Source organism: Drosophila teissieri, chromosome 3L (assembly GCF_016746235.2).
Source record: "Drosophila teissieri strain GT53w chromosome 3L, Prin_Dtei_1.1, whole genome shotgun sequence".
Classification (NCBI taxonomy): domain Eukaryota; kingdom Metazoa; phylum Arthropoda; class Insecta; order Diptera; family Drosophilidae; genus Drosophila; species Drosophila teissieri.
In genome coordinates, this window is record NC_053031.1 from 11,565,671 (window position 1) to 11,585,000 (window position 19,330).

Genomic DNA, 19,330 nt, shown 5'->3' on the forward strand with positions numbered 1-19,330 from the left:
AGTTCCCCTGGGATAGGTTCATTCGAGCCACCAATAAATGTTGTCTATAGGTCAACCTCTCAACCTCTATGCCATGTATGGGAGTCAAAACGCCATGACGACCATAGGGCCTACAAGTATACAGGAGCCTACGAATAACTGACGTCACTCACAACTACGAGTATCAATATGGTGGTCAGAAAGAACGTTGGTTCGGTGGTCGGCCTAATTTAAAATTAGAAAGTCAGCACGAAGAACCTCGTGCAACAGCGAGTCAAATACCTTATTAATAGGATATTCGTGTTAAAAGTAGCGTCCGCATGTGCCACATGCCCCTTTAGAGTGGGTGTGAACTTTGGTTTGGTCAGTGATGGGAAAGTGCAGATTCTGTTTATTGTCTTCTAATGGTAAAGGTACTTTATTCAATGATCATTCAATAAATCATTATAGTACCATTATTTAAGCGTTTTTGATTCAGTACTTTCTATCCAACTATACTTACATTTGACTGTATTTGTTTTTGATCGCAGATGATTTTCCTAGACAGGGAGGATTCAACGGAACTGTAACTGAACTGAACTTTAAAAAGTCCCATGGGACCCGGACACTTAATGTGCGCCTTTATGGGTTTCCACGTAGGTACAATCAGTACTCCTCCCACAATGGGCCACCACCCACCGCGAGAGCCACGACTGCGAGTACTACCGTGATTAGCTATCTGTCCCTGGGTGTCACTGTCCTGGCCAGAGGGTCATAGCTCCTGGTCGGTCAATCGGTCGGGAACCGTCGTGGTGAGCGGTACGCCGTAAGCGCAGCGTACAGGGTCAGAGTAAATGGCCATTAGAAGTGGTCGGGATGGACGTGCGAGCGTGTGCTTGGATAGTGTGAACCTTGATTGAAAGTTAATAATTACAAGCCACACAAAATCAATAAAAGTGGGCCAGTTCGAAGTGTGAATTCTGCAATCGAGTGAAGTGGCCAGCAGATCTGCAGTTAAACGATCTTTTTTTTGGTGAAAGTGAAAAAGATATAGCAGATAAATTAAACTATTGAAGCCCAGCTGCATATGAATAGAAACGGCAATCAATAATCGATTATCCATATGCGAGTAGTGCTTGAAAGCGACAGGAGCAAATCAATAAACCTTCAATTGTTGTGATTACTTCAATGGCATGGGACTTTTCACAACTGCCAACGAACGCTGACATTTCCAGGACGTCCGTCGCACGCTTATTAGTGATCCAGGTACGAGTTGGATTTTGTTTGTCTGTCGTCCAGTGGCAGTCCACTGACCACCACCCATTGCCACATCCACACATGGCACTACACATATCCCAATACCAAATCTAGGGCAATTATTTAGAACTATTGTCATTCGCCTGGCCCGCCTGGGAAAGTGGTCACCACTCGTAGCAACAAGTTTGCTTCTGCCCCACTAAGCATTTGGCGACCCAACTGGACTCGCTCCCACAATGCACTACAGCAAATGTGAAGGCATTAATCCCAATGGCTGTAGTTTTACCCTCCCCCCGTCCCCCCACTGCTAACCCAATGGAACCCTTGTCGGGCTATACAAACACCTTCCGCGGGTCAATGTCAAATGCGTGGCCGAGCTCACCTTTTGATTGGAACGCGCTTGCAAATGAAGATACAAATACTCTTCGGGGTATAAATTAATGGCCTGTCCGAGGCCAGTAGTATAAACATACATGAATAGTTAATGCACCCATTGGACCCATTGGATCCATTGGAATATCGGGGGATAAAAGTATGCGCTGCTATGACAAGTCTTGAATGACAGTCCCCACGAATGGTTCCCCCGCAAGTTTCCGAACTTGTCACTTTAAATAGTTTATCATGGGTAACGGAGCAGGTGCTCCGAACTAGGCCAAATTGAAAAGTGGCCCCATATGACCTGCCGCCCATCCACAGGATTCCATGACGCCATAGAGAGAAGACGATGAGCAGTCAAGAAGGAAGGTCCGGCGAGAGGTCACACATCTTTCAGATCCGCATCGACAGCGTCGAGGATGAGAGCACCGCCCCCATAACGGAGGCCAACTCACGGGAGGATCTCATTGGTAGTGCAGCCCGGGAGGGCGACAGGTTCAGCGAGCAGTCTGTCTTTCAGTTTCCCAGTGAGTAGAAATGATTATGGCTTCTGAATTTATTAACCGAGTAAACGTAACCGGTGGCTGTGGACCCCTTCAGGATTCCTTTCGGTGCCAACGCTGCGAAGCCCACGACAATCCCCAGATCCCACCACCACCAGGCAGGTGATGTCCAGTCCCGCCAAGAGCGAGCGCATGAGCCGCCGAAGTCAGACGAAGCCGCGACCACGGAGACTTAGCCAGGATAGTGGCATTGTGGCAGGAAGATTAATGGGATACGGGGTGAGTTTGCTATTGAATTAACATTTCCAGGCTACTGAACCTTCAACCTTATGTGACGACAGGAGGGGGCTTTAATTGACTCCGATCTGCAGCCCAGGCAAAGCGAATCGGATCCGATAGATAACGTTTATAGCTGCCAGGGGAGCGATAATGTTCCGGTGGAAGACCCAAGCAAACCCGCCACTCCGATTCCGCCCAAATCCAAGCTAAGTGCCAGTCGGGCACGGGCCGGATCCGCTGTCTACACGGAAAAGTGGCTGAACTCCTCGGTGATGCGGACCAGCAATGGCAATCCCCTGTTCCCCAAATCCAACTCGATAGCCATGCCACTGCCCACGCATCTGGAAGCGGAGTCCGCGGAACCGAGTCCCACGCAGGCCTTTGGGCCCAAGATAGTTGGCAATAATGAGGAGGATATACCTGGCACCGCCATGCGGAGGAACCTGGGTCTAAACTTGAGTCCCACGCTGGGTTCCGCCGACCGAGTGAATCAGTCCTATGAGGTAATGGAGTCCTCGCACTCCAACGTTTTACCCGACCAATTCGGCTATCGCCAACTTATACCCACGGAAAGAAAGGCCTCGGACACAGCGAGTTCCGTAAGTGGAAGCTACTACGGCAGTCGAAAGGCCAGCAAAAGCAACAGTCTGGGCGGCGAGTCCGGCGACGAGAGAAGAGTCAGCAAACAGGACCGGGAGGGATTGGATCCGGAGTCACTGATGTTCCGAGATGGCAGGCGGAAAGTGGACATGGTGCTGGCCTGGGAGGAGGAGGACCTGGGCGTCATGACTGAGGCGGAGGCCAAGCGTCGCGATAACCGACGCTCCTTCATGGACAACCTCATGAAGGAGGGACTCGAGGTCGAGCTGGAGGACAAGTCGCAGTCCTTCAACGAGAAGACCTTCTTTTTGAAGATCCATCTGCCCTGGCGGCTGGAAACACGATTGGCTGAGGTCATGAATCTAAAGCTGCCCGTGAAAAGATTCATCACCATATCCGTGAAGCCATCTTGGGTGAGCATTTTGGTATGGTATTCAACTACAAATTATCTGAATGATTCTCTATTTAAAGGATGAGGAGAATGTTGTACTTAGGAATGTGCAATATTGGAAGGATGTGTGGCAGCGCTTGACCAAGAAGATTCAGCTGGACCAAACCCTTCTGGAGGGAGAGACCACATTTAAGGCGGCAACAGCCAATGGCAATCCGGAGGAGCAGTAAGTAGAATCATGTTTGGGAAAAATATTTAGTTTATAAAAACGAGTGTATTGGTGCATGGGATTTAAATTGCTATTTTAGATGATTTTTAAGCACTTGACTCCGAAGCACCTGCCTACTAAATTAAAGTGATTATAAATTCTTGCGTATACTTAATATCAATTATACGTATGCCAACCAATAAAGCACAAGTGTATACCATTATAGCTCGTATTATAGCTCATAGAATTTTACAAAATGAATAATTTATATGGAATTTAATTTCGCCCTCTTCAGGTTCATTGTCAAGGACCGCGCCACTGCCTTCACCAGTGCCCAACGATCGCTGATGGTGATGCAGGTGCTCATCCGAACACCCTTCGACGAGAGCGACCGCAGCGGCATCCGGCGGCTGATGAACGACGGCACCTACCTGGGCTGCTTCCCGCTGCACGAGGGGCGGTACGATCGACCCCACTCCAGCGGCATCTCGCTGGACCGCCGGGTTCTCTACCAGACGTGGGCCCATCCCTCCCAGTGGTACAAGAAGCAGCCGCTGTGCCTGGTGCGCAAGTACTTCGGCGACAAGATCGCCCTGTACTTTTGCTGGCTGGGCTTCTACACGGAGATGCTCGTCTATCCGGCCGTGGTGGGCACCCTCTGCTTCATCTACGGACTGGCCACTCTGGAGTCGGAGGACAACACGCCCAGCAAGGAGATTTGCAATGAGTATGGCACGGGGAACATTACTTTGTGCCCACTTTGCGACAAGGCATGCAGCTACCAACGACTCTCGGAGTCGTGCCTCTTTTCACGGCTCACCTATCTCTTTGACAATCCCTCGACGGTATTCTTCGCCATCTTTATGTCCTTCTGGGGTAGGTATCACGGAATCCTTACCTTTGTTCTTTCATTTTCTATAAATAATTTGCATCGGTTTCTTATTGAGTCTTTAAGGTAACTATTTTCAATAGCCAATTTTTGATTTCATTTGTATCTCTTATCAGCGACCACATTCCTGGAGCTTTGGAAACGCAAACAGTCGGTTCTAGTCTGGGAGTGGGACTTGCACAACGTCGATATGGACGAGGAGAACCGACCAGAATTCGAGACGAATGCCACCACATTTCGCATGAATCCTGTCACGCGGGAAAAGGAACCCTACATGTCCACCTGGAACAGGTCCATACGATTTGTAATTACCGGTAGTGCAGTACTTTTTATGGTGCGATATACTTAGTTATATTTATTTTTACAATAGAGCTTAATAGAGCTTTAAACTATTTGTAGATATCTGTGGTCCTCTCTGCCGTGCTGGGCACCATTCTCTATCGCATAACTCTGGTGTCTGTTATTTATGGAGGAGGCGGATTCTTTGTCAAGGAGCACGCCAAACTCTTTACCAGTGTCACGGCTGCCTTAATCAATTTGGTGGTCATTATGATACTAACACGAGTAGGACTACATTTTCTAAATGCGCCATTAAAAACCAGCAACTACCTAATTTTACCTTCCAGATCTACCACCGCATGGCCATCAAGCTGACCAATCTGGAGAATCCGCGCACGCACACGGAATACGAGGACTCCTATACATTCAAGATATTCTTCTTCGAGTTCATGAACTTCTACTCTTCGCTCATCTACATTGCATTCTTTAAGGGGCGGTTCTTCGATTATCCCGGAGATGATCAAGCCCGCAAAAGTGAGTTCTTCCGGCTGAAGAATGATATCTGCGATCCGGCGGGCTGCTTATCCGAGCTGTGCATCCAATTGGCCATCATTATGGTCGGCAAACAGTGCTGGAACAACTTCATGGAGTACCTCTTCCCCAAGTTTTGGAACTGGTGGCGTCAGCGAAAGCATAAACAGGTGGGTCCTGCTGCTTCATGGCAATAATACATGGAGATTCATGTTAATCTTAATCCCTTTTAGGCCACCAAGGATGAATCGCATTTGCATATGGCCTGGGAGCAGGACTATCACATGCAGGACCCAGGACGCCTGGCCCTGTTCGATGAGTACCTGGAAATGAGTGAGCACCTAATAATATATTAGATATCCATATATAATGGTTAAACCCACTCCATTGCCACCAGTTCTGCAATACGGCTTTGTCACTCTGTTTGTGGCTGCTTTTCCACTGGCGCCGCTTTTCGCCCTGCTGAACAACGTGGCCGAGATCCGTTTGGATGCCTACAAGATGGTCACTCAGGCCAGACGTCCCTTGGCAGAGCGGGTTGAGGACATTGGAGCTTGGTACGGTATTCTCCGGATCATCACCTACACGGCCGTCGTTTCGAACGCCTTTGTGATTGCCTACACGAGCGATTTTATACCCCGCATGGTGTACAAGTTTGTTTATTCCGAAACCCACACTTTGGCTGGCTACATCGAGCACTCGTTGTCCATCTTCAATACCTCGGACTACAAGGAGGAGTGGGGTGCCTCGGTCAGCGAAAAAGATCCCGACACCTGCCAATATCGGGGCTATAGGTAGGTTTTTACAACTCCACTTTTTGTTTTGCACCACTTCATCTGTATCCATTCAGAAATGGGCCAAAGGATTACGAGCCTTATGGACTGAGTCCCCATTACTGGCATGTCTTTGCTGCCCGCTTGGCTTTTGTGGTGGTTTTTGAGGTACGTCTTACATATAGGAATCCTATAACGATAATGAACTCATATGTCGAATTTCCAGCACGTGGTATTTGTGATAACTGGCATCATGCAGTTCATCATTCCGGACGTTCCATCCGAGGTGAAGACCCAAATGCAGCGGGAGCAGCTGCTGGCCAAGGAGGCCAAGTACCAGCACGGCATCAAGCGGGCTCAGGGCGACAGCCAGGACATTATGAGCCTGTTCCGGGACACCAGCAACCGGGCGTCGATAGCCGGCAGCACGGTGACTGCCCGAGGCAGCTGGGCCCGCCGTTTCAGTCGGCTAAGCGATGGACTGGACGCCCACGTGGAGGTGGCCGCACGTCCACGAAGGTCTGTGGAATCCACGGTTTGGGAGGTTTCCTGACACGAGGAGGAGGCCGAAAGTGAGGCCCAGGAACAGAGCAAGAGATGAGGCAGCAGCAGCAGCAGATTATCCTCATTCAAATACCAATACTCGTCTCCTTTACAAATTCATTTAATCATGGTATTTTATGTGTAATTGTCGTTAAAGCTCCACAGTTTATAGTTGTTGGTTAATCGCAAAATAAGTGATGTAAATAAATTATTTTCAATGTTGTCTGAAAATTTAATTAGTTACAATCTTTGCATTACTGTTTAAGTGAGTATTTAGTTCTTAATATTTAGCATATATAAATTCTTACCTTTGAACTCAATGGCATCAACCATACGCACCGTTGCCACAACAACCAATCCTAAGTGACTTTGTTTATACCGTGACAGCTTGTCTATATATGTGGAAAAACAGTCTGACGTATAAATTTAACAGAATTTATTCTGAAACATAAATTATTTGATGATGAACAAAAAGCTATCGCCAGAGGATGCATTTTATGAAAATTTGACCCTTGGTCTGATAAGGACCCTGTGTGAGTATGAAACCATCAACAGATTAAAGTCCTGTAAGACTGGGTCCTCCGAAACTTTCAGCCAATGTGCCCAGGGTATGTAATGTGACGTTGGAGCGACGACAACCTCTGAATGCCTGCCAGGTGGTTAATTGGGAGCAGAGGCACTGCGTCTATCTCCCGGAAGATATGAAGAAGTTCTACCTATCGTCGGATGGATTTATCCTGAACTGGAGTTACCAGTATGCTCGTGAGTGGGGTCTTCGTAGTTTCTGGTTTCTTTTCTATATCACTTTAATTCCAGCTAACGATATAAGGCGCGTGGGGCACATCCACTTCCCGCACTTGCTCCAGGTGACCCTTCTACGGGAAAACATAGAAACAACATCGAGCCACTCCAGCACTTCGACGGCTCTGCCCAATAGCAACTCGGATGTTGTGGGAGCAACCGGAAGTTCACAATCCCTTCCAGCTCCGATTGCCACCGGAAAAGACAAGTGGGGCAATGCCACGCCTATTATAACGGCCAAGTCAAAAATATTTGAGATCAACAACGTGAACGAGGTGGCCAAGGTGGGTACTTTAATATAGTCCAGACGCATGGGAGAAGGAATATTTTGTGGATCATTTGATTTATTGCAAAATATCCCTCTGATAGGTGTGTATGTTGTACGAATCCACGAGTTCCAACAATCCCAAGTTCTATCTGCTGGAGCTGAGCACCCTCAGCTGGCAGTTTTTGGCGGACACCTTTAGTGAATACCTTCGAATGGCCATCGCGCACCTGGGATTGCCGTACTGGGAGCTGTGCTTCTCCACCTGTGGCCTGCCCTCTTGGACGGAGCAGCTGTTTCTCCTCTTGGCACCTCATCTCCTTGAGGAGCACGAGCCACGACGTGGACGAGTACTGAATCCCGCCTGCGAGCATCCGTACAACATCATCGATCCGAACATTTTCCGTGGTAAACCAAAAAGCGTGGCAAAAGCAACAGCTAGCAGTACCAAACAAAATCATAATAAGTGACTTTCTGTAGAAAAGTAAACAATTTATTTATGAGGGTACATAAATGCTACAAAACAATGAAATGAAAACGTGCAAGGAAACTTCCTGAGGACTGGGTGGGTAATATATAAATCAATAAGGTTCGCTCCAAACAGTGGAAGTTTACTAATGTAAACTTAATAAGCTTACATTACGTTCAAAAGTTTGATTTTTGTTAGTTAAGTGAGTCCGCATGAAAGATCCAAATGCTGATTTTGGATTGCGCCTTACTGGATGATTCATTCTAAAGTATTTACCCACCCTACTGAACACGAAGTTGGATGAGAGTTATGATTGGGCTATGACTCAGTAAAAGTCCGAGCTCTTGTCCTCCAGATCGGCAAGCATTTTGTCCCTGATCTGCGGCCGTGGATCCTCCGTGATCTCGGTGGGTACTGCGCCCGCCTGGCCCAGCATGAACTCCAATTCCTCAGCGGTCAGTTTGTCGCCGCGCAGCTCCAGTGGACCGATGTACTGCTTGCGCAGCGATCCCTCGTGGTAGATGAAGATGGTGGGCAGGTTCTTCTCGGGGAAGTTCGGTATGCAGGTGGTGGCGACGGAGCGCACGAACTTGGTCTGCGGAAAGCGGACGGCCAGCTGCTGCATGTGATGGTGGATCAGTGCGCACAGTGGTACTCCATTGGCATACAGGTGGAGGACCACCCAGATTCCCTCGCCGGCCTTGGTCACCTCGTTCACATAGTCCTGCCCAGAGATTTCGCGAACAGATCCAAATCGCGCCTTTTCGGCGGTGGCCCTCATCTCGGCGATGCGTCGCTGGCGATACTGCTCCAGAACAGCCTCGTCCTCGGAGTCCTCCAGTTCGTCGAGCTCGTCCAGCGACATGTCATCGATCTTCTTGTCCCGCTGGCCTTCATTCAGTGGAAGATCTGTGCGCCGCTGGATGGCATCGTCCATCAGCTTCTGGATCTGATCCTCCGTGATCTCCGCCTCCTTCGCTTTGGGCCCAATGATTCCCTTGGCACGGAGCACATCATTCCACTCGGTATCTTCGTTTGGGTCCTACGGAGAGCAAGGCCACGTGAGTTTTTTTCATTCATCATTTTCAATACCAAATATGGAGTTTATTTTTGGATGCACCAAAAACACACCCACATTCACATTTATCCAATTGGAGAAACATTGTTGTTCGGATAATAAATACAATTTGCTTATGACAATCCATCCTACCTGCATTTTTATTGATTATTATTCGATGAAATAAATTACTTAAATATATAAGATTGCTGATCGCGTGCACCGCTTTTATAAACTAAAAATAAAACTGAATTATTCTACACGAAGTGACTCATGACCAGGGATGGAGCGATTACCGATACATCGTTTGCGCGCGGTCTCTTAGAGATGGTAGCGTAAGCGATATTTTATACGCGTTAAGTTAGAAAATGTTCGCTGACTTAAAAATAAAACACAATTTGACAGTCCTTATTGAATTAAAATATATTAAGATTTCCATTCATAAGCATTTATTCATAAATTCGAATCAACTGTTTTCAAAATCATAAAGACACAATTACAATTATATTACAATATTTACTTTCCATTTTTGTAATTGCATTTTTGAAAATAGTAAGGTACTTTTCTTCTACTTTCTTTCTTCTGTTTTTCTTAAACACCCTTTATATGTAATATGGATACATACAGGTTCATTTTTAATTTTTTATCTCCATTTAGTTAAAATTTTATTATAAGTTACGTACTAAATAAATTATTTTTCAATTAGCCGATTATTTGAAAGTTAATATTAAATTAACACAACAAAATTGTTTACCAAAACTAAAAAAACAAACTAAAGGCAGTTGCAGTTGAGTTTCTTTACCGAAGCTTTACATTTCAGAGACAGCATGCATGCATTAATATTTTAAAATTGTCTAAGCTCAGCTTAATGGCAAGAGAAATTCCTTATCTAACAATTATTGGCTAGCACTTTCCATATTCGATTTAAGAACCAGTTGTGTTTTCAGATACCTTGTAGTAGTTGTTAAAATTAATAATACAAATCAGGTCACCGATTTCCTCCTGGTAACCAGAAGTGGCCGCCTTGTTTCCCAAATAGATGAGATACTGCATGAATTTCTCGAACTCAGCCTCCTCCTGCTGCAGGCGTTTAAAGCGGGGATGAGCAAAGTGATTATTTTGATCCAGAATAAAAGACTGCGACTGAATGACTCTAAAAATCGTTTAAATTTAAATTTAAAAATGAAAGATGCAGACTATTTAAGAAGTTAACTTACTTGCAGAAGCGTAGTATAATCACTAGGATATTATCAATGGTTTCCTTGACCTTGGCACTGCGCCGATTTAACAGTGCTAGGAAGGCCACCCGCTTCAAGTAGGCAACATGCTGCTTGTACAACGCCTCAATGGAATCGGCTGAGCACAACTCCTCCTTGAAACTCTTCCAGGTGGACTGCAGAGCTTTGGCCACCAGATGCGTTTGAAACGAGGTCATAAAGTGCGACAGCTTGTGGCGTATCATCTGCAAGTGCCGGAAATGGGCACATGTCCGGAGTTCCGGGCCAAGAAGTTTGCCCATTTGCTGCAGGTACTCGTAGGTACCCTCCAACACAAAGCTAACGTGACGCAGCTTCAGTAGGTACCCGAAGATCTGACCATATTTTGAAACCGTCTCCGAGCTGATCACCAGGTTTAGAGGCCAATCAATCTTGCAGTGCAGCTTCAGCATAGAAGTGGCTTCCACGGACAGGAAATTCAGCGTATCCGGGATGGTGGTACAATTGAGAGTGAGATTCTGTGAGACCGTAGTTTCATCCGCCGAACAAGCAGCCAGCGCATTGGTTAAAATGGTATCAAGGATGCCCTTCTGGCAGAGACTGCGGGGCTCAATGCCCGCCCTTATTCTTCCTAGAATATCGCTCGTCAGTAATGCTCCAAACTGACCGTCCAACAGGAAGAAATAGTTTCTTAGCTTGCGGAAATGCTCGTAGATACGCTGCTCCTGGAAGATCCTCAGGACCTCATTTCGGAGAAGAGCGTAGTGTGCGTTAACGGGCGCCATTACGGAAAGCTGCAAGCAGCGGCGGGCCATAAAAGGATTGCAAGCCTCAGGCAAGGTGGAAACATTTTGATGTCTGTCCTGTTTGGGTTCCTTTTCCATTCTAAAGTACGTGGGCAAAACCAAACCCGGTTTAATGGCTTTCGATAATGAGCTGGGGGGATTATCAATTACAAGATGGGGTTTTGGTGACTCCGGAGACAAATATTCACTGCTGCCACCAGCATTGTTATTATTAGCAGTGTCAGCTATTTCTGGCATTTCCCTAGGTGACGGCTCACCAATATCAACATCGGAAGTGGTGGACATTGGAGTTAGCACCGCCAAAGGGACTTCGACGTGAAGCTTGTCGAGTTCTAGAGGCAGACAAGGCGTGGCCTTTTTTCCCTTATCCTTGTTGTTATAACCCAGGGTAACACCGAACTCGCTGTCCATAACCCGTCGCCGATTTCTGGCACGTTCCGTATTTGAGTTCAATTGGCATAGCATTCGATGGGTGTGTTCATCCTCGGTGGAGTTAAAACTGACGAAGCCGTCGTGATGCTCGTTGCGCAAGCGATTTCGCTGTAGTTCGGTCAACTCCTCCGTGTCCGGACAATTGAGATTAGCATTAATGTCCGGAGGAAGTTCAGCGTGCAATCCTGAACTCGTGCTGACAGTGGTTTTAAGTAAGTCGGACTGTTGTAGGTGTACCGTAGCATGACACTCTTGAAACTGGTCAGAGGAGAGACCATGCTGGCGGTTTCGATTGAACTCTGTTTGGGTGGTTGGGTGCTCATTGGAATTCATCACGTCCGAGTGACTTCGTTGATATTGAACCACATTGGGAAGTTCTCCACATGGTTGGTTCACATCTACATCCGCTTGATCTTTTTGTCCTTCAGCACCTGGCTGTTCCAATGGGTCATCTAATGGCTTATCCAATTGTTCTGCTGCCTCTTCGTCCAACTTTTCTGTATTTGCATCATCTTTATCAGACGTTGATTCTGCTAGACAATCTGGTCCCTCGAAACAGGAAGCAAAACTGAGATCGCTGACTGTGCTTTGGTCAGGACTGATCACTTCCTGTTTTCTTCTTACAGTCAATTCAGCTGCTAGCTGCATAACTTTCTTTTGCAACTCTTGTTTTTCCAGCTCTAGGCGCTTATCCTCCATCCGTTCGCATTCCCGCTGAAATGCGAGCTCATTAACAATGTCCTGACGCCGCTTTTCTAAGCGATTTTGCTGAAGACGTTCCTGCTCTGCGTTTAACTGATCGTTTAACAGTTTTTTCTGTGCATTCGCTTTTAGTTGAAGTTCACGCTGCTCCTCCGCCCAGGCGTCCAGATGGGCCTGCGTTCGCTTCACCATGAGATTGGCAAATACACGTTTTGTCGCCATGCGCTCCTCGAAAATGCTTTGCATGCTGCACCATCCAAAACGTTGATAGATGATGGCATACTTATCGACCAGATTGCGGCGCATCTGTTTGAGCTGCTGCTCCGTTAGGCACACCATTATATCCGGGTACTGCACTTCAAAAACGGGGTGCTAAAATAAAGAAACAAACATTATAGATGGATTTGCGTTTTGAATAATCTTTTTCATACCTGAGCGTTATATGCCCTTAGCACCTGGTTGTACTTTCCACATTGAAAAATTTCCTGTTCGCAGCCGGCTAAAAATTCTGGAATCGCCTCGTTGTCCACTTGATAGCTTTTGTCGAAGAACTCCTTGCTGCACTCGTTTGTAAGCGACGGTGAAGTGTTCAGACAACGGCTAATGAAAATCTCATTGACCGACTCGTCCAGTTCACCATGGTAGATCCATCTCTGTAGCTGAACAAAGTATGTTTGGGATATGCAGCGCAACAAGTAGATGAGCAGCTGCAGGAAGTCACTGTTGCCGCACGTGTCAATGGCCAGCCAGATGGAGCTCAACAGGAAGGAGCCAGTTATCCCAGTGTCCAGGTTTACTGAATTAATTTTTATAAAATTGGTTTAATTTTGAAATAATTTGGCAATGCAGCAGTCTTACATCTCGGTTCATTCTCGAACATCCTATCCAGTTGATAGAGTAACTGCATCGCTGTAAGTGAGTCGGTCAGCAGCTGGGAAAGACTATCGGCTGGCAAAGAGAGGAAGAACTCCCGAGTGGTGGCTAGGTAATCTATAATGGTCTCTCGCATGGCCTGCAAGAATGCATTGGTTCATAAAACATGCTACAGAAAATAAGGTATTCAATCTCACTCGACTTAGGGGCCTTTCCAGCCGCTTTTCGGTGTTCCTATTACATTTGGTGCGGGCACTCAAACGCCTGAAAGCGCAGCCGGCGCGAAGGAAGTGATTTGCGAAATCCGCCAGCACCTCCGGCAGCAAAGTGGGCAACGTTGTGTTGGGTCTGATTTGCAACTTCAATTTATCTGCCGGCGGACTAGGAAACGTTAACGATTGAAGACCACCTGCAGCTTTCTTTAGGTGATCGATTAGCGTTGCTTCATCTATGTAGTTAAGTACCAGGTTTTTGTTCCGGAGCAGCTTTAGTTCGTTGGTCATCATGTGATCAGAAATGAAGTGCTTCTCCGGTCCAGGTTGGGCCACAAAAGGTCGTTCTTCCTGCGGAGCTGTCACTTTTTTAGCGAGCACAGGCAATTGGGGTGGTGGCTGCATTGGTTCATCCATGTCATTTCTCATCCGTGTCATGGACTCCGCTAATCCGACGCGGGTTACAACAGATGGTATGATCCTGGGGCCTACCTTTTTTGGCGGAGGCTTTCCATTCAGGTTACTCGTGAGAAGATCGGAGTATGGCTGTAGCTGCAGGGGTTTCAGGGCACGATTCATCTGATCAATGCCAAGCAAGGCCTTTGGATGAACTTGCTCCTTGGGCAGAGGCTCCGTGGTTTCAAGTAGCTGCAGTGGGCCTGGTTTTAGACGTTTTATCACCACTTCGGAGTGGTTTTCCGCATCCTTGTCCTCCGTTTCCTGGGGTTCTGCCTTCCCTTGCTTTTCTAGTAGATTTTGGAAGCTGAGCAGCCTATCCTTTCGTTTGGGATTCTCTGCCACCTCGCTGCTCACCTGGTGGAGCAACTCCAGCTTGTCCTGGGAGGGCATCGTTCCACTGCGGAGTAGAGATTCATAAATTTTGGAGCGCCTTTTGGCCACCAACGCAGCTGTGGGTTGTTTTGGCGCCAGCTCCTCCGCGACCAGCATTGTGGCCAGTTTGGTGACCAGGTCGAAGACGCTGTGATTGCATTCAGCCACAGTTGCCATCGAATCGGCTTTTAATACTCAAAAACTAAAAGATATTCTCCATTAACTAAGGCAAACAAAACATAAGGACTAGAGCTCAGTGTGACCGCACCTCCGCTTTACAAAAATCCATATTTTGCCACCATGGCTTATTTCCGTTATATTTCAAAATTTTGGGGTAATCCCTATTAACCCACTATTGATTTTTAACCCAAGAAAACTATTCGAATTATATATATGTATATATTTGGATACAGTTCTCTTTCGGTTATAAAACAGTAGATATTTCACTTCACAGGTTTGTGCAAAGATTTAAAATTTTGTTTAATACTAAAGAGAATCCAACACGATTTTCATTCCCATTTCAAATAAAAGCACGTTTTCAAAATGTACACTAAATTAAAAAGTTTTTAATATATTGTTTTGTTGTTGTTTTTACAAATACACAATATTCTATGCTTCGCCCATTGGCTTACAGTATTAGCTTAGTTACATACCTTAGTTTTGTATTCGTAACACATTTAAGACATACAGAATTTGAAATTGAATCTATTTTAGTTTTTTGCAGGTTTCTGATATCTTTGCGATTTACAATTAGTTTATGCCATGTTTTTGTATTGAATGGTTGGTTTTTCATCTGAACTTGTGTGGGAACATCAAGAAAGTAGCTTTATGGCCAACGGGGTAATTGTTCATAAATGGGAGTGATCTGTGAGTGCTGACAGATTACTGCAAGGGTGTTGTTGCGGCTAGGAGTAGTTGGCCAGGTGGTGTGGCCTGCACAGATGCCGACGGACCCGGTGTATCCTCCTGCTCGAACTTCCTGTCGTGCACGACCACGTTCCCCATCAGTACGAATCATGAGGCGCTGTTCGTCTCGCCGTTGCTCTCGTGGAAGTTGGTGCCGTTGACGATGAAGGAGGTGCCCAGGCCGTACAGATGTCCGGAGTACTTGGCGTGGTCGATGTTGTCCTCAAAGAACATCTGAAAAGAGTTTAAGTTCCATTAGACGAGTACAAAACAATGGATCGTATTTAGAATGGGACAGCACAACGGTTTACAAAGCAGTTCCTAAAAATGGTATGGTATGTATAGGATGTACCAATGCGAGCCAGTTCTCTTCGGTCCTACAAAGCGAAAAAAGCACAAATATGTCTACAGCAGCAAAGTCTTAGAAAGTAACCCCAATTGGGGAGACCTACTAGTAAATGGGGTTTGTTACATACCGTACACCGATGTGATTGGATGAGGTTTTTATACTAGGAATTTTCATATTTATGTTTGTTAGTATGGGAGTGGGTTTTATTCTGCAATTTTCTTGTTATTTCAAAACTATTCGGCAGTTCTCTAGAAGGTAAAGGTCTTGCTACGCTGATACACACAGTGAACCGTGTGAAAACATATGTCAGCAAAGCGCTTAAAATTACAAAAGAATAATTTGTTAATTCGATATAAATGAACAACATTAATTCAACTTAAAATTAACATGAAAACGATTAAAAGATGCCATAATAATTCAAACAAGCACTGATATGTATGTATATGCCATGCCCAAACACCAAAGAATGCAAATAAAAATTTAAAGAAAATTAATTCCAATTCATTTAATTTTCCATTCGAATCCAGCATCTTTCTCATTTCATTTCGTATCGCGGGCTTTAAAACTAATTAAACATGTTTCACATGGGTTTAACAGTTCCAAACTGACTAAGAACACTTCAAATTATGGAATTCATTCATAAATTCTGGGGCACTGGTTCTGCTTATTTTGCAGGCTACAATTACTAAGTACATAGATAAGTTATGTATGAAAATGCGTTGTGACAACCATGAAATACCTTAAACCTAATGAATAATGATTATGATGATGGGCGGAGGCAAGTTACGTTAGCAGTGGCAAATGCAGGGCAACACCAATGCTGTCTAATAGTCCGAAACTACTCGAAGTAGACGCAGTGCAATTGGGCCAGCGATGAGGCATTGCCCTTTGCCAAGCCGGGAGTATTGGGAGGTGTAACCGTATAGGCGCTCGAGGTGAGCTGATCGGAGCAGTTGGTGTTGCCTGTGCCGTTGCCACTGCTGATTATCGCCGATTCGTCGGGATGACAGCCACCGATGTATGCCGGACGGCTCAGCAGGTCGATCCGGCTGACCGTCGGCTTTATGTTCATGGTGTGCTCAAGCAGATAGGTAAAGAGTACAACGGGCGTCTCTGGGTCAAAGTGCAAATCATTTGTGTGCTGTACCTCACGCATTTTGAAGAAGGCCATGCCCGTCAGCAACGCATCCGAGCCGGCCTGATGCTGGGGGCCCACGCGCCGCAGTTCCAGCTGATCGGCCACCTCCTGCAGACCGCCCTTCAGGTTCTTGCACGACTTCATCAGATACTTGATGTCGAAGATGTTGGGAAAGTAGATGTGCAGCAGTTCGAAAAATTCACCCTCGTCCGACGGCAGGTTCTGATCGGTGAGCAGCTTTAGAAGGTAGCCAAAATCGTAGCCGGAGTGGAAGCACAGCCACTTGATGTTGTCCACCAGCACGATGCCGGAGCACATGAGCAGCTCGGCGAAGTCGATGGGATCGATGCCATCCTCCTCGTGCTTCTTGAACTGAATTCCGGAGTTCTGCAGCAGATCGATTGAGTCCTGCGCATACATGTCCTCGCTAGGGAAACAAACAAAAATGTAGGACCCCCCATTAGAGTATGAACAGAACACTTTTACCTGAGGTTAAACTTGAAGTTGAATTGCCAGGTGGAGTAGCCGGGTGGTGTCTTTCCATCGTCGTCCATGAAGGTCAGGCCCAACTGAATGATCCGCAGCAGATCGACATTGCAGCGCAACAGCTGGTAATGATAGTCCGCCGTGGAGCGGAACTCGCCGACGGGACGTGCTACCACGCCCGGAAACTCGGTGTCCATGGCCACATAGTGGTACTTCTGCACCACTTTCCGTATGGTGCGGAACTCCTCCTCCAGGTTATGCTTCCACACGTCGCGGATGCCGCACTCCTCGTTGCTGGGTATGTGGGCATGTGCCGCGCCACTCATGGCCGAGGGCATTGTCTGGGAAAGGTATTGGTTTTGGTCAAACTACTTGTAATATATACAAATTTCAGTGGATCAAAGTGTTTACTTGTTTGTGTATGTTTGGCCCAAATTTGAGATGCCAATTAATAGTATTTGCCATTAATGCAATGATTGGTGGTCCAAAAAAGTCTCAAAAATGTATGGAGCATAGTAAATGCTGCCCAATGCAGATTTATAAGATTCAAGCAACATGAAGAAGATCTACACGCTTAATGAAACCTTTGATTATTGTGATGTTTTACTAATTGTTGTTTACAGTGCTTGGTTATCAAATTTATCGGAATAAGGTTACCGATTTGGAATATTTTCATAGATAAGGACTTATCCCAGTGTTTTGTGTGTTTGTGTATTTGTGTGGAGGTAAGAGTTAGCAACATAACAAAATAGCTGGTCCAATTAGATAAAGACGATAGCGCAACTAAACAGGAGTTCACAATTGAAGATTGGCCAATTTCGATGTTAGAAGTGCTCAAATTTTGCTGCTGATACGAGGGAACAACATAAAATCAAATAATATCGAAACAAGGCAAGTGAAGGAAACGATTTTTGAAAATTTGCTTGGAGGTGGTTACTGGAGAGGAGTGATGGGGTTTACGATGGGCGCTACTTACATCGTCGCCGGACGTCGCCTGGTGCGCACCTTTCGCCGCCGGATCAGCCACCTCTTCGCACTGACCTACAACCAAGCCTCAAGCAACAAGTTCCACTTGGGTGAATAGAATAGTCTTAAGCTCTGATTCGGGGGATCAATGCTTCTGATCAAATGCCAAATGCAGGGGTATCGGAATATGTACAATTCAATTTGCCCTTACAGGACACACTATTAGGCCTAGAACGTATCGCATTCATTAACACACTTTCAGATAACACTAGGCCAGCAATTTAAAGCTGATGCTGGAGTTAAACAGCATTAACATGACTTATTTTATGACTACAGTGTGAAAAAAACATTCCCCACGCTTAATCTTTTGTATGACAAAGAATTTTGGTGGGATTTTCCAATTTTCAAGTATTATAAACACTATTTACAGCTTTATATGTACAATATACTAGAATTCGTAAGTCATTTCATAGCAAGCCGGTGATTTCAATAAGTTTTTAGAAATTGCAGGTGACACAGACTGGGAACTTCGATCCATTTGGAAATCGGGTTCACAGTGCAGGCTTTCCTCCACAAGACAAGAAATATGTGAAAATGTGACTTTTGGCGGAAAACGAAACCTAAATAAATAACAGTTAAAACGCCCCAAGAAAACTGCACACACATACGCGCAGCACACCGAACACACACACTCACACACATGCAGCGGCATTGAAGATGCATTTTGCAATTGCAGTTCATTTTCGACTTGCCATGGAAACGCAAGGCTGTGGAAATCGGCCCACCGTTGTGAAAATCCGTGGACCCACTCGTTGTTACCCTCGCAGCTTACCCATTTCATAATATTTGATGGCCGACCGTGTCGGTTTCAGCTACTTGCACAAACTAAATGTTTCGATCGGCGTCCCTTGTTTTGCGGGGGGTGATGGGGGAGAAAGCGGCGGGAAAAATAGCTGTTTGGGGCACTTCCGCTTCCTGCGCGGCGATCTTTCTAAGCGGACACTTCAATTGACTGAGTCCTCGACGTTCGGCAAAGGCTTCCAATGGACTTTTATCAGCGAATTTTGTTTGTGAGCCGCGCAAGTGCCATAATAAAAAAATGTTCGCGATTGCGGCAGTGTGGGTAAACGTTTGTCTCTCGATTCCAGTGCTGGAAAACGTGTAAATTCTACAAATATCGATAGTTTTGCCACTATAGTGGGCTCCGTTTCTGAATTTTGAGTTTTGTACATAT

General features: G+C 46.0%; 5 protein-coding genes across 7 annotated transcripts; 2 read left to right on the top strand and 3 right to left on the bottom strand.

Moving 5' to 3' along the window:
• The first annotated feature begins 1,939 nt into the window (after nucleotides 1-1,939).
• LOC122617785 (anoctamin-5) lies at nucleotides 1,940-6,596 on the top strand. Its single transcript, XM_043793772.1, has 12 exons — nucleotides 1,940-2,117; nucleotides 2,191-2,372; nucleotides 2,435-3,385; nucleotides 3,444-3,589; nucleotides 3,867-4,447; nucleotides 4,577-4,794; nucleotides 4,860-5,024; nucleotides 5,087-5,440; nucleotides 5,504-5,603; nucleotides 5,668-6,064; nucleotides 6,121-6,211; nucleotides 6,270-6,596. Exons 1-12 carry the CDS (start codon nucleotides 1,940-1,942, stop codon nucleotides 6,594-6,596), a joined length of 3,690 nt encoding a protein of 1,229 aa, XP_043649707.1.
• Nucleotides 6,597-6,977: 381 nt separating this feature from the next.
• On the top strand, nucleotides 6,978-8,130 carry LOC122616911 (tubulin polyglutamylase complex subunit 2). Its single transcript, XM_043792501.1, has 4 exons — nucleotides 6,978-7,119; nucleotides 7,181-7,348; nucleotides 7,403-7,671; nucleotides 7,757-8,130. Exons 1-4 carry the CDS (start codon nucleotides 7,047-7,049, stop codon nucleotides 8,120-8,122), a joined length of 876 nt encoding a protein of 291 aa, XP_043648436.1. The 5' UTR covers nucleotides 6,978-7,046; the 3' UTR covers nucleotides 8,123-8,130.
• On the bottom strand, nucleotides 8,120-9,472 carry LOC122616912 (viral IAP-associated factor homolog). The gene is made up of 2 exons (XM_043792502.1): nucleotides 9,332-9,472; nucleotides 8,120-9,163 (listed from the first exon to the last, which is right to left on the bottom strand). The coding sequence occupies exons 1-2, from the start codon at nucleotides 9,335-9,337 to the stop codon at nucleotides 8,447-8,449; spliced, it is 723 nt and encodes a 240-aa protein (XP_043648437.1). The 5' UTR covers nucleotides 9,338-9,472; the 3' UTR covers nucleotides 8,120-8,446.
• Nucleotides 9,473-9,831: 359 nt separating this feature from the next.
• Nucleotides 9,832-14,491, bottom strand: LOC122615947. Its single transcript, XM_043791135.1, has 5 exons — nucleotides 13,406-14,491; nucleotides 13,194-13,347; nucleotides 12,767-13,131; nucleotides 10,396-12,707; nucleotides 9,832-10,331 (listed from the first exon to the last, which is right to left on the bottom strand). Exons 1-5 carry the CDS (start codon nucleotides 14,426-14,428, stop codon nucleotides 10,103-10,105), a joined length of 4,083 nt encoding a protein of 1,360 aa, XP_043647070.1. The 5' UTR covers nucleotides 14,429-14,491; the 3' UTR covers nucleotides 9,832-10,102.
• A 306-nt stretch (nucleotides 14,492-14,797) lies between these two features.
• Nucleotides 14,798-19,319, bottom strand: LOC122615851 (CCR4-NOT transcription complex subunit 7). 3 transcript variants are annotated; one of them, XM_043791002.1, is made up of 5 exons: nucleotides 18,929-19,314; nucleotides 18,107-18,324; nucleotides 17,131-17,471; nucleotides 16,654-17,071; nucleotides 14,798-15,391 (listed from the first exon to the last, which is right to left on the bottom strand). In XM_043791002.1, exons 3-5 carry the CDS (start codon nucleotides 17,466-17,468, stop codon nucleotides 15,266-15,268), a joined length of 882 nt encoding a protein of 293 aa, XP_043646937.1. In that variant the 5' UTR covers nucleotides 17,469-17,471; nucleotides 18,107-18,324; nucleotides 18,929-19,314; the 3' UTR covers nucleotides 14,798-15,265. The 3 variants fall into 3 exon arrangements, 2 of the variants coding, with proteins under 2 accessions (XP_043646937.1, XP_043646936.1); XR_006325877.1 differs by lacking the exon at nucleotides 18,107-18,324 and adding an exon at nucleotides 15,634-15,823 and having other exon boundaries at nucleotides 15,250-15,391; nucleotides 18,929-19,319; XM_043791001.1 differs by lacking the exon at nucleotides 18,107-18,324 and having other exon boundaries at nucleotides 18,929-19,313.
• Between the last annotated feature and the right edge of the window lie 11 nt (nucleotides 19,320-19,330).

Bases quoted from the DNA above. Each gene is read 5' to 3' on its own strand.
- LOC122615851 (XM_043791001.1), bottom strand. The intron at 17,072-17,130 runs GTAAAAGTGTTC...TTGTTTCCCTAG, and splicing joins AACTTCAAGTTTAACCTCAG to CGAGGACATGTATGCGCAGG. The intron at 15,392-16,653 runs GTACAGCACACA...AACTCTTTTCAG, and splicing joins CCTTCTTCAAAATGCGTGAG to ATGTTCTTTGAGGACAACAT.
- LOC122616911 (XM_043792501.1), top strand. From the start codon at position 7,047: ATGATGAACAAAAAGCTATCGCCAGAGGATGCATTTTATGAAAATTTG. The intron at 7,120-7,180 runs GTGAGTATGAAA...CGAAACTTTCAG, and splicing joins TGGTCTGATAAGGACCCTGT to CCAATGTGCCCAGGGTATGT. The intron at 7,672-7,756 runs GTGGGTACTTTA...TCCCTCTGATAG, and splicing joins ACGTGAACGAGGTGGCCAAG to GTGTGTATGTTGTACGAATC.
- LOC122615947 (XM_043791135.1), bottom strand. From the start codon at position 14,428: ATGGCAACTGTGGCTGAATGCAATCACAGCGTCTTCGACCTGGTCACC. The intron at 13,132-13,193 runs GTAAGACTGCTG...AAATTAATTCAG, and splicing joins GTTCGAGAATGAACCGAGAT to TAAACCTGGACACTGGGATA. The intron at 10,332-10,395 runs GTAAGTTAACTT...AACGATTTTTAG, and splicing joins ATTATACTACGCTTCTGCAA to AGTCATTCAGTCGCAGTCTT.
- LOC122617785 (XM_043793772.1), top strand. From the start codon at position 1,940: ATGAGCAGTCAAGAAGGAAGGTCCGGCGAGAGGTCACACATCTTTCAG. The intron at 2,373-2,434 runs GTGAGTTTGCTA...ATGTGACGACAG, and splicing joins GAAGATTAATGGGATACGGG to GAGGGGGCTTTAATTGACTC. The intron at 3,590-3,866 runs GTAAGTAGAATC...CGCCCTCTTCAG, and splicing joins AATGGCAATCCGGAGGAGCA to GTTCATTGTCAAGGACCGCG.